Source organism: Hyaena hyaena, unplaced genomic scaffold (genome assembly GCF_003009895.1).
Source record: "Hyaena hyaena isolate Hyena2069 unplaced genomic scaffold, ASM300989v1 scaffold_5, whole genome shotgun sequence".
In the NCBI taxonomy this organism is placed as follows: domain Eukaryota; kingdom Metazoa; phylum Chordata; class Mammalia; order Carnivora; family Hyaenidae; genus Hyaena; species Hyaena hyaena.
This window is the reverse complement of record NW_024080637.1, coordinates 4575735-4589300: the sequence shown is the minus strand read 5'-3', so window position 1 is coordinate 4589300 and position 13566 is coordinate 4575735. Positions and strand designations below refer to the sequence as shown.

Sequence of the window (13566 nt, the reverse complement as noted above, 5' to 3'; positions counted from 1 at the left end):
AGCGCCAAGCCATTCTTTGATATCTCAGTTATGCAGACTAGTGAACTTCTTTCCATCCAGAAGAATAGATTCGTTCCACAAACACTGGATGATAGACAATAAGGAAGGGAGAGTCCTTTTTTTCAGTCCCCGGCAAAAGGAACAAGGTAACATATCTGGGTCCTGCTTCTCAGGATGGAGACAGAAGTGTGGCTGGATTTTCTCTGAAGCTGGATACGTCTGGGACAACAAAATGCAGTATCTTTAGCGACTAGAAACAAATGACGAGAAATTCAATCTCCACGGCTTCTCCTGCTTGGGTGACTTCGGCTTCTTGGCAGGAGAGTATTGCCTTGCAGATGGGGAAAGGCAGTGAGGACACAGCTCTGTCCAAGGCCACCAGTGGAGTTTCTGGGCTCTGTGGGTAAGTCAAAACCCCAATATCTAGAATATAGATAGACAGCAAAGAGGCAGAGAGGCCGCAGAGGCTACTTATGGAGGAAATCAGCAGTGGCTGCCCTAAGCCCACAAACTTTATGAAGAAGGCAGTGTGAAGTGTGACACATCATTATTTTCCCAAAAGTCAGGGACTCCAAGCCATGGGGCTGTCCTAGGTGACTAGCTCTGCCTGTCTGTGCAAGGGCCTCCTTGCACAGAAGGTTGTTTCTGCGGCACTGCCTGCTGCCCATATCTTACTCATTTTTTGACACCGAATCCCCTGAACTTTCTGAATATGGCACCATTGTGCTTTGCTTCCTATTTCTCAACCGCTTTCTCCCTCCAGGGGCTTCCCTTCAGGGTTCTTCCAGATAAATGCGGGTCTTCCTGGAGTTGAAGCCTTGCCTTTTGGCCCTATCTCTGCTGCTTCGACAGTTCTAATTATTACCTCTGTGAAGATGACCATCAAAAGGGCACTTCCCTCTCTCTTTTCTCTCCCCCTCCCTCCCCGATCTCTGGTTTCAGCTTACCCCTTACCCTGGTGGTCAGCCTTCTTTCAATCTTCTGCCAAATTTCCCAACCATTTATCAAACCGATGATTTCAGCAGGTCAGCTTAACCCAGTCTGTCACACCCATTCCCACTGCTGCCCCAAACCTCACTCCTCTTCCCTTCATTCCTGCTCAAGTCACCACCATACAGTTGCAAAGACATGACCCTGTAGACGCCTCCCCTCCTTATCACATGGTCATCCAATTCTGGTCATCTTACATCCACGAGGTGTCTCACATCCATCTCTCTCTCTCTCTCTCTCTCTCTCTCTTCCACTCGCATCAGCCCCACATGGTTCAGGTCTCCTCGCCTTGGCTGCAAAATTGACGAAGCTAGCTTTAAGGACTTTCATCAATCTCTAGCCAATTAACTGGGGTAAAGACTCCTTGACATTCAAGGAATTTCACAATCTCACTACGATCTTTTCCTACCTTATCTCCAGCTACTCCCTGATACTCTTACTTCTCTAGCCAAACAGGTTTGCTCTACATTTCTAGAAAACACTCCGTTGTTCCAGCCTCTCATTCTCCAAGCAACCCCTTCTGCCCAGAAGGTCAGGATCTCTGAGGGAAGTCCCACCCACCCCATAAAGTAGAGCTCCATCAACGAGTGCCCTGGGTTAGAGTTCTGGCTCGCTTCACTTACGGGTCTTGGACAACAGAGCACTGTAAACCCTCAGCTTCCTTATGTGCAAAAAAGGGATGAGGCCAATACCAAGAACTCAAGGGCTGTTGTGATCATTAAGTGGGACCAGTGCTCAATGAATGATGAGGCGGACAATAATAATGCTAGTCTTCCCCAATGAAAATAATCTTCGGTGATCTTCCTCTGAATTTTCACAGCAGCACTTTATACCTCACACCACCTACAGCCTTTGGCTCGTTGTACCCTGGAAGCTCTCAGTGCTCTGGCTCCCCTCCTGTTCTCTGAGCAGCTCCTCGGTCTCCCTGAGGGTAATGGCATTGTCAGTCTTGTCGCTGGCCTGCTTCCCCTTTAGATCATAAGCCCCTAGGGGAGCATCTGTGTCCTACCGCAAGGTGTCAACCACAAGGCCTGCTTGTTCTAAGGGAGGTCTCACCAAACACCTACCCACAGCAGGTTCCCACCTCCTGCAAAAGCCACTTTACCCGAAGCACCATCGCCTACCGTCCATCTGAGGATCCCAGGCTGCCATCTGCCTGGTGGTCTAAGTGTTGTGCCTTCAGCCAGACAGTGAGCTCCCCAAGCCCAGAAACGAGAAGGTTTTATAGCTCATCGAAATAAAGAGCACTCTGCATAGCTCCTAGCACAGAGTAGGCCTTCAATAAATGTCAGTTCAGGCACTGGGCTCGGAAGCCACGGAGCCCTGGGTTTTCATTACTGCTCCCTCCTTCACTAAACAGGAAGCTGCACTAGCCTCTTCTCTCCTGGAAACCTCCGTGCCCTCCCTCATTTATAAAACAAGGTAAAGACTACCTCTTTGGGCGCCGGGGGGCGGGACGGGGCTTGGTCGGTTAAGCGTCCGACTTTGGCTCAGGTCACGGTCTCACAAAGCATGAATTCGAGCCCCACATAGGGCTCTCTCTTGTCAGTGCAGAGCCTGCTTAGGATCCTCCGTCCCCCAATCTCTGCTGCTCCCCCGAGCGTGCTCTCTCTCTCTCTCTCAAAAATAAGTAAGTTTAAAAAATAAACAAATAGGGGGCCTGGGTGGCTCAGTTGGTTAAGCGTCCAACTTCAGCTCAGGTCATGATCTCACGGTTTGTGGGTTTGAGCCCCGCGTTGGGCTCTGTGCTGACAGCTAGCTCAGAGCCTGAGCCTGCTTCGGATTCTGTGTCTCCCTCTCTCTCTGACCCTCCCCTGCTCATGCTGTCTCTCTCTGTCTCTCAGAAATAAATAAAACATTTTAAAAAACTGTTTTTAAAAAATAAAATAAAATAAACAAATAAATAATAATACCTACCTCATCTAACTGAACAAGAGGATTTAATATAAGGCATTGGTTTCCCAGTCCATCAGAAACGTTGTGAATGTTATCTGATTCCCTGCCCCCAATCCCTAACAGACACCAACTCACAGAATGGATTCCTCAGCCTCCAGCACATTATCATGTAAAATGGACAAATTAAAAGCCACTTGCATCCTGGAAACATTTTCCAAGTGGTTATTAACCCCTCAGAGCTGCATGTGCCTGAAGAACTGCTGCCACACGTGTACGTGTGCGTGTGTGTGTGTGTAAGGGAACAAACTAAATCCTAATCCCAACGCCTGTGTTTGTTAAATTGCAGATAGATGCCCCCTGCCACCAGCCCCTCAGGGATGAGAAGGTCTCAGAAGAACTCTGTGCCATTTGATCAGGGACCCACACAGTGGAAGGATTCATGCGGCCACTCTCCGTGGGTGGTCCTGGTAATTGCACAGACCTAGTGGATTGTAAACTGGGGGACCGGGTCTCCTACCAAGGCACTGCTGGGCCAGCCCGACTTCACTTTTTTTTTTCAGAGTTGAAAACTCGACTAACCTTTAATGAGGCAATCTTGGGGAACCTTGTTTTCTTGGCAGTGCGCTCTCAGATAAAGGGGCTGGGGGGCGGGGAGGAAGTAATGAAGTCCAGATGTAGGCACTCTGAAGCCCGATCCTGAATAAACAAGTCTTGGAGGGATGAAGCTCTTCTTGTCTCTGCAGCAAGACATCTACGTGCGCTACAGAGCACGTTCCCAAGTGCATCAGGGACCCTGTTTAAGATTTGAGGGAAGCAAATGGAGTACTCTGCCCAGCTGCCCAAGTCCTCTGACATCCCCTGGCCTAATGCTTTTGATATTTTGCCTAAAGCGTATGGCTTGTGAGTTTCACAAACGCGTACTGAGCACCCCGGTCTGTGCCTTGCACTGGAGGCTAGCAGTTTCACACGGATCAGGCCGCTCCCTGTCTCTGCTGCAGCTAACGGGGTCACCGAGAAAAAGACGGGGCAGTTGCACACAGTAACTGCAAAGACAAAGGCGAGCCCAGGGTTCTCTGGGACCTTCGGAAGGCGGGGAAGGAGGCAGCCAAGGAATGGTTCCTGGAGGGGGATATCTGCTCAGGGTTTCTTTAATGTGTACCATGCATGGGCAAGAAGAAAAGCCGGGTCTCGGCCTTCCAAAGACCTATTATCTAGCTGGGGAGACAATACCCAGACACAAATCACACTACCAGGCAGAAGTACCGAGGTGCTATTTGTCTGCTTGAGATGCAGCAGGTTCACCATCGGGTCCCCCGCACTTGCTACATCGGGGGTGCTTGAGAAGTGCTGTGAAGGCAGGCAGGCAGGTTTTATACGGCAGCAATGGTGCCGTTATTTTTGTTTTATTTTTTTTCAAAAGCCTTGCCTTTGAATCAGAGGACCCCAGGCCTGGCCCTGCCACTAATTAGTTATGGGAAAGTCACTTAATATCCTTGATCCCCTGTTGCCTTAGCTGCAACAGTCAACCTCTCAGAATCACCACCAGGTGCAAATAAGGGAATGTGTACGGGTACTCTGTTAACTGTATGACACTACAGAAATGACAAGGATTCTCACCGATGACACACACAATGTCCCTTAACTGGACCTCCAGAAAAGCCTATGGAGTCGGGAAACTACTGCCACCAACTTACAGAAAAGGAAGGTACTCTTCTTTTCCAAGGGGGTCTGACAACGAGAAAGCACAACAGTTAGGAGTACTACTACAAAAGTCACATTCGGTAGGATCTGAGAGGAAAAGTAGAATTTATATGGCCAGAGGGAGAAGGGGATTCACCCGTGACTCATTCACACATCAGGTCCCAGATACTAAGAATCTACATAAACCACTTTCAGGGTCTGCCCAAGGCATGCACTGAGCCCACGTTTATTTAAAAAGAATACTGAGCATTTTTTTCCATATTAAAATCTTCGCCCCTAATACGCTTCATAGTGCAAGTTCAAGGCAAACCTAGGGGAGGCTAGGTAGGGGGTGATACTTGACCGCTTTTGCTCCTAATCTCACTGCTGCTAGAATCATTAAACCTTTACAAGGCAGGGATAGGAACCGCTGCTTTGTGGATTTGGAAGGAATTCCTATTATGCTATAATTCAAGAATCCGAGATACATCTGAAAAAGAAGTCAAAGCGACTAGATTTTTCCATATCTCCTGCCATCGAAAGGTGTCTGCTTTCTCTATAACTTCTGATGATTTGCCTAAGTCGCATTCGAAACTGTACCACCATTCGACTCTTTAGTTGTGGGGACACTCAAACTGGAGCAGCGGCAACCAAGTCAGCCAAGGATTCTCTTGTTGTTTTAAACAAACCTGAGGTCAGCAGGAGAAGGCGCGGGCAGCAAACAGCAGGATGATTAGATTTCCAGACTCCGTTCCCTCGCCTCCCCCTGTACCCCCTCCCTGACTGTCATTCACACCCTCTGATCAGAAGCAGATCCTGGATGGAGCCAACCAGGCTCTGTGACCAGTCATGATGGGAAAATGGGAAATGGGTTGTTGTTGTTTAATTTCAGCTTGTATATAGCTTTTCCAGAATCGAGTATACTGAAGTGAATTACTCATTTTTCCTCTGAGGTCTTGCTTCTGCTTATTTCCGTGAGTACTCTCGTCCTTAATGGCAGGTAAGTGGGTAAGCAGACCTCGTTATGAGCCCCCATCCCCCATCTCACACATGCCCCCAGCTGGATTCAGAGGTAGAGGTCTTTTTGCAAAGAGCACTGGATGAAGAGTCAAGAGATCTGGGTTTTAGTGAATTACCTACGAGGAAAGAGCAGGAGACAGATGGGTCCCCAGGCTGGCGTTCCTGATTCTACTCTGATTAGGCATGAGGTCTTTGCAGAGTCACTTCACCGCTTTTTGACTGTTTACTCATTTATAACGGAAACAGTTAACACTCACCGAGCATGCTCCAGGTGCCAAGCACTGAGTGCCCTTCCATACGCCATCGCATGTAATTCTGAAAACCTTAGTAAGTAGACGTATTATCTCCATTTAACAAATGAGCCTACTGGGGCTCAGCGGGGTTAATTAACTTGCTACACACTGCACAGCAGGAGTTGAGATAGGCACCAGAGCACATGCCTGTGACTCCAGACTAAATGGAGACCTATAAGGTTGCCTAGCTGTCGGGATTTCCACACAGGGGAAATGCTTGAACCCAGTTCATAGGTTTCTATGGCACGTAGTTGCACTTAACAAACGATACTAATTATTATCTTGTTTGCCTGTTTTGTTTCAGGGTTCTTTGTGGGGCGGGGTGGAGAACTATAGGGAAGCACCATCCAAACCTATTTTGCTGACATTGTACAGGATGTGGAAGTAATGCTATTGCTCTTCCAATAACCAAGGCCACAGCACATGACTGACCGTTTCAAGGAAACCTGGGAGGTCAGGGAGGATTTTAATTAAAACACCAACATGACATGAGGAGAAGAGCAAGCCAAACTAAACTCCTAAAAGCAGACTTTTTTCAGAAATGCTAGTATTTCAAGAGGAAGAAGGGGCTGGTCTTGGCCAACGGCAGGGAAAAGAGCTGCTGACCAGGAGTTTTGCTTGAGGAAGGAAGAACAGATGAGAAGCACAGCCTTCAGAGAAGCCTTGTTAGCACCCTGTGTCCATCTGCTACAAAGTCCGTTCCCACAAATAATGACATCTGAGTCTTAGAGCAAAGGCCACGAGCGAATCTGACCACAGGTAAGGAAAACGAGGACTGATTCTCATAGCTGGGGGTGCCATGGCCTCTGAAGAGCGCCTCTCTCCACCGCGCTGGGTCTGGGATCAGCCCCACTGGGGCAAGCCAAAGCTAAAAACAATTGCATATAGAAAGAGCAAAGGGCATGTGACACTGTCCCTGTCCTATTCTTATTTTAACCACTCCTAGGTTATAGTCAGCTTCCTAAAAGCACTCAATTAACTGATGTTCCCAAGTGTCAAAAACACCTGTTCAAACCTCAGTGCACGATACTGTACAATCACGTGCCTTCTATTACAAACTTCTTTTCCAGGAAAAGCCATTCTTCTTACAGGACTCAACCCCACACTGTCCCTTTGGAGCAAACGGTAAAATTAGATTCTGTATCTCTCAGTTTCTGAACACAAAGATCCTCAGTCCACCTTTAAGAAACTACGAGTGTTGTCAAATGAACTGTTTTTATTTTAAAGGCTGGAAAGAATTCTACCAGCCCCCACTCCCCCTCCCCAATTTCAAACTGTTGATTGTGTGCCTGGTTTACGATGTTATTAAAAAACAAAGAGGAGTCTCAAAGTTTACAACCATCCCCAGAGTGGGGAAGTCAAAAGGAAAACTTCATGAAATGTGGCTCAGTACCATCAGCAGCTAGCATCTGATCCAGAGTAGGCATGAGTAGACAAATGCCGATCCCTCAAGCAACTAATTTGGGGAGGACAGCTACTCAGCATTTGCAATCAAGCCTGGAAAAATGGGAAGAGGGTTTTGAAATAAGCCAGGAATAGGCTCGAGCCCCAATTTCTACTTGCTGTAGACTTTGAACATATCATTTAACCCCTTTGAGCTTCTGATTTTCCATTCGTATCATGGGAACACTGGCACTCAATTCACATGTAGTGTTCTTAACTCGAGCTTCCTTCCTTCTCGGCTTCGCCTACAGGCCAAAGATAAGCTTCCAGGCTCTGGCTAATATAAACATGACTCAAGGATCTGAGAGAGACAATTTATGATCTCGGTGGACATGATGCCTATCCCTATGCCTACATGGCTGGGGTTCAAGGGCAAAGAACAAACAGACAATATTGGAGGTATGGAATGGTCATCTGTGAAAATTATGCCTCACAGATTACAAGAGTGGATTACCATCAATTACTCTCCTGAATGCCATAAATGGACACAAATGGACACCTCTAAAACAAGAAGGTAACCTCCTAAGTAAAGCCCAAGCAGGCCATGCCCCAATTTCCACGAGGCTAACATTGCTCCAAAGAATTCTGGACTTTGTCAAAGTCCATGGCACATCTGTGCCTCCCCAGTGAGGACTTCATCCTTTAAGGAAAGATCTGCACGTAAGTCTAGACTTTACACTTTCGCCTGAGTAACCCACTCAGATATGTGGAAAGTATTTTGCAAAGTATTTCAAAACTCATGCTCTCTTTTACTCCTCAGTACAACACTAGGAAGCAAGGGGGTCATCCCTGGCTTTAAGCATGTACAGCTTGTCAGTGGAGTGCCAGGTCTAGAACCTCGGTCTCTCGATGCCAAGTCCCAATTTTGTTTTTGCTTTGCCACAACAGCCCCTGGATGAGAGAAGGAAACAATATGGCAGAGAACACCTGTGGCATGATCGTCGTTATAGCAGCACAGCCATGGTGTGAGGACAGCAGAAGATGTCTGCGACACCCCTCCTCTGGGGCTCAGCTCCATGACTTAGAGGTCAGACTCTGGGGTAAGGGACAAATGGGTTCGAATCCTAATTCTACCACTCCAAGTGAATGTGGACAAATTATTTCCACTCTGCAGACCTCAGTTTCCTAATTTGTAGAAGAGAGATAGGGGCGCCTGGGGGGCTCAGTCGGTTAAGCATCCGACTTTGGCTGAGGTCATGATCTCACGGTTTGTGGGTTCGAGCCCCTCATTGGGCTCTGTGCTGACAGCTCAGCTCAGAGACTGGGGCCTGTTTCAGATTCCGTGTCTCCCTCTCTCTCTGACCCCCCTGCTGACACTATGTCTCTCTCTCTCAGAAATAAATAAAACATTTTAAAAAATTAAAGAAGAGAGATAAGGATGGTACCTAGACTTCACTGGATGAGTGTGAGGATAATCCATGCAAAATATTTGAGAGGGGTGCTTAGCATACTTTTAGAAGACGTTCAGTATATACGTGAGTACACAGATGATACTTTTAGTATATGCTTTTAGTGACAGTATCAACCGCATGAAATACATACTATTAAGCAAATGACATTCTATTTGAGCTGCCAACTTCCGCTGGCTCAGATGTTCTGAAACATGATACAGGGGAAGTCGTACAGGTTGAGCATGGCAGCCTGGGCGCTTACCGCAAGGATGGCAATGACAATCCCCACAGCGCAGAGCACAGCATCATTTATGGTCTCGCCAGTTTTCACAGGATACTTGATGCTCTCATCATTGCAGTAAAACCCTCGGTGGTAAGGCTTGATGGTGCTTGTCTCGATGATGAGGAAGGGCAGGCCCGCTGGTCCAGAAGGAACCATCACACGCACCAGAAAATAAAAAAAAGAGAGAGGAGAGAAAGGGAAAACATCAATGAAAGGAGGCCAAAGAACGACCTACAGCAAAGACCACCCCAAACAGCACCACTGACAGGGCCAGGCCTTCCGTGCACGTGCAGCTATGTACAGTCCCCAGAGAGCGATCGGCACCTGCAGACCCTTTCCTTCCTGGTCACGCCCAGGAAGTGCCAGGAAGAGCAGAGCATTAACCTCATCTTGTCCAAGGGCACAGCGGGAGGCAGGGGAAGAGCCGGGACAGGAGCTTTCCCACCGCGCTACAACACCCTGCTGACATTAAAGGCCGATGAGTGATCATTACCAACAGGGCTTCGAGTCTAGTGATGTGTCCTTCTCCAAGTGCACTGGACATCACCACTCCCCCTTTGAGGAGCCCATCACAAGGCTCTGCGGCTTGGAGCCGGGAAGGCCTTGGGTCACATAAGCTCAATCTCAGGTCCACCGCGTGCTGTCAATGTGACCCCTCGTTGTCATTCCATCTTTCTGAGCCTCAGTGTCCTCACACATGAGTTGTAGGGAATGACAGAAGGGGAACCAAGCACACGCAACTTCTAGCGTAGTGCCTGGCACGTAGTAGCTGCTCGATGGCGCCCTTTTCAACCTTTTTCTTCCACTGAAGAGTCACTATCAAGACTCAGCAGAGCTGAGCAGAGGGCCCCTCGGCCTGTAGCTTTGGAGCGGAGCCCAAGGGCATCTGGGAGCACCAGGCCCCTCCTGCAGCTGCTGCTGGTTTATCAGTGGCCGGCTCAGATGCCATTCTCTTAAAGGTCATGGCAAATGGATTCCATCACCTGCCAGGAAAAGTGCCTCACAACCCTGAAGCAAAAAGCGAAGGCTTACAATGTCCCTTGCCAGGCCACGGCAGCAGCCTCCACATCGGTCTCCTGACCTTCACTGCCTCTCACCCATATCCACCAGTTCACTTCCAGACTGTGAGTACGTCACTGCCTTGTTTAAGTCTCTTCAGTGGCTCGCCATTGCACAGGACGAGATAAAGTCCCTAAGGGTGACCTCTGGAGTTCCCGCGACCTGGACCTCCTTCTCCTGACTCATGGTCTGCTAGCCCACCTGACACAGCCTCAAAGAAAACAGGACACAGAGACTCTGTCTCAGTTCACGCTCTTCTCGGAGACTGGAAGACCACTTCCCCTACTGCCCACGTTCAACACCAAGCTGCAGTGCCACTTCACTAAGTAAAAGGTGAGCCACTGAATGTGAGGACCAGGGAAGACCAAGAAAAACACCCCGTTAACAGCCACCACCAATGTTAACAGCCATCAACAACGTGTAAGCTATTCATTCATTTTTGCAATGGATCCTCCAACAACCTCAAGACGTCATTTTAAACCATCGCTTAAGCATATGTCATTCATCTTCAAGAAGAGAACAGAGACGACGAGAGAAATGTTTAGCTCATTCAGGGTCTCTTAGTCTACCCCCAAATGCCTGAATCCCTAATTTAACTTTGCAAATTGGTTTCATCCAACTGTGAATTTCATTAGCTGAAAAAGCCCAAGATAAGCGGTGGTTTAAAAGATAAAATTCCATTTTCATGTTTTTCAAAACAAATTAAATTCACGTCACGTTGCTCGAAGCCCCAGACCGCCTCTTACAAAAAAAAAAAAAAAAATGTACCATGAACTCCACAATTTTTCAATTACTTTGGTCCAGACCAGCAGCGATAAAAAAGCTCACTTTCTAAAAAGTGTATTTATGTATCACTGTGCATACACACATGGATTTATTTGGTTTTATTCTTTGGATTTATTTGAATTCTACGGCTATTTATTTTGTGACCCCTAACTGCTTCCTGCTAGAACAACAATTTACTTTATCAAATTCATACTAGTGCTTTGAAAAGAAAGAAACGGCAACACACCACAGCATTGTGCCTGATCTTCTCAAAGTAAACACAGAGGGGCTCTGGAAGGCAATAACCATTAGCTCTTGAGACCGTGTCTCTGCAAGGGAGTGAAGCAGGAGAGGCGAGGCAGTGAGGAAATGCTGGGGCCAGGAAAGGGCAAGAATCGTCAGCTGATCTTTGGGGGTGGGGCGCTAGAAGAGAAAAAAATATCCTATGGGCCCAAACCGTCTTCATTCTACTGCCTCAACATCTTGAAATGTGGCCAAGTTGGCTATGAAAAGTAGCCAAGAAGCCAGCAGTATGATATTAATAGTCCACTTTAAAGCTCCACACATCGTGATAAAAACCTTGAGCTCCACGTCTGAGCCGGGCCGCAGCCTCTGTGGTGCCTGGGAGCCAGAGCGTTGCTAATAAACTCAGGAAGGGAACAGACCCCGGTGCCTTACATTTGGGCTATGCTCTTAGGCCCCGGCTTCTATTTTTAATGGTGTTCACATGATAGGCCTGTAAAACATATGTTTCTAAGGACAATAAAACACATATAAAAGAGCTGTGGAGTTAGACAGAACTGGGTTAATGACCTTGACTCTGCTCCCTGCTACTTGAGCAAGTTGTTTCACATCTCCAGAATGCTCTTCTCATCTCTGCAATGGGAAGAGTGAGGTTTAGCTTGGGGATTGCTGGGATGATGTCATCCACTACATGAACCCATTCATTTATTCGACAAATACTGATTCAGTCTTCACTATGTACACCAAGTACAAAGACGGCATGAACCCTGCCTTCCGGGAGCTTACAATCTACTAGGGGAAGACGTCATGGAATAAAATCCGTACAGAAAGTGGCTTTAGTTAAAGGAAACCAGGCAAAAGTACTGGGTCATGTCAGCTCCGGGTCTGACGCACACTATGCACACTCAATAAATGTTAAAAGGACAAAGCGGTGGGGGATAGGGGGGGACGATCCCACAGAGAAAGTTAGTAAAGAAAATCTGTTCATTCTGTTCCTTTGCCCTCTCTTAATCTGGGAGCCATCCAAATCCTTTCTCTTCCTCCTTTGCCTAAGGCTTGGGAAGTTTCCGATTATGATTATGCAGATGATGTCCACAAACAAACAAGAAGTTGGATCTGAATGTGTTCTGTTTATTTTCTTGAAAGGCATGGAGATAGCATTTAGAAAACCCAATGGCTTTTTCTGTCTCTCCTACAAATCTGTGGTATGATTGGGGGAAGTCTTGACTTTGCTCCAGAAGACAGTAACCTCAGATTACCTTTAGTTGATGGGAAAAGCATAGACATTTTCTCCAATGGGGCAGCTGGTCCTCAAGGGACACAGCACCTTGCCTCCCTTGCCTCTCCAGGACCCAGGGAAGAGGCTGTTCTTTTCCATAGAGGTATCTCCATTTCCAGCACTGGCGCCATCTTTATGACCAACCACAATAGTCCCCGATCAGTTCTTAAAAAAGAAAAATTCCCAGTGCTAGAGACTAGAAATCTAGAGGTGAATGTGTCATAGCACCTGCCCTCAAGAGGCTCATGGTATTTTAAGAAAGTTGCAAAACCAAGTGCACTCAAATATTTCTAAATGGGAAGACTGACATATGTATAGAGTATAAAGACACTAAAGATGGCCCACAGAGGATGGGAGGCTTGAAGGAACCCTTATTGAGTAGGAGGTTTCTGGAGTCCAGGGACTGAGTATGCTCAAGAAACTCAATGTAGTTTAGGGATTTCAATAAGGCAGTCATTATAAATGATGGCCATTATGAGAGCATGACTTTAGATTTGGCTACAGAGCTGGAAGAGACACACGGTAGACAATGAAAGGAAGAAAGGGAAAGTCAGCCCAGACAATAACAATAGTAGCTAACATTTACTGAACAACTACTTTGTACCTGAACTGTGCTGAGGAACCCCACACAAATGACTGTCATCTGGAAAATCTGGATGCCTATTATGTTCTCAGCACTGACTGGGACACTTAAGTCCCAACCTTCAAGTGGCCCAAAGGCTAATGGGAGAAACAGTCATAAAAACGAACACGTTTAGTCACCCGAAGGTTCAAAGGGATTAAAGTGACTTATCAGAGACTCTCGGACTTTCGAGTGCTTTCTAAAGTAAGCGAGTCACTTGAAACAGAGAAGGAAGCCCTGAGGAGTATTGATCAATTAAAGTTCAGCAAATTTCATGGCCTTTGAAGAATAAGATGTTTTATACTGAACAGTCAAGGCAATAGTGCAGGCAATTACTCACTGAACATTCACCACATACACATCTGTGCTGAGTATCTAATTTAACCAACACTCCGAAGCCAATATCCTGGAGTTCAGATTTATCTATAATGCAAGGTACATTACAAGCTTTTTGCAAAGCAGAAATAAGAAGTGTGTGTGTGTGTATACATACCATCTGGTGATTCTATAACCCAATTCAAAGCCCTTCTCTTTCTTTTAATCAAGGATCAATTAACTTCCTATACCTCCAGGGACCTCTCGGGATATGTAGGCTGCAGAGA

At 47.0% G+C, this 13566-nt stretch overlaps 1 protein-coding gene across 2 annotated transcripts in view; it reads right to left on the bottom strand.

Moving 5' to 3' along the window:
• PLPP3 (phospholipid phosphatase 3) overlaps positions 1-13566 on the bottom strand; it is an 84501-nt gene that overhangs the window by 31898 nt on the left and 39037 nt on the right. For both annotated transcript variants that reach the window (XM_039237935.1, XM_039237945.1), the window contains exon 2: positions 8976-9133. In XM_039237935.1, the coding sequence (XP_039093866.1) occupies positions 8976-9133 (158 nt within the window). The remainder of the gene's footprint in view (positions 1-8975; positions 9134-13566) is intronic.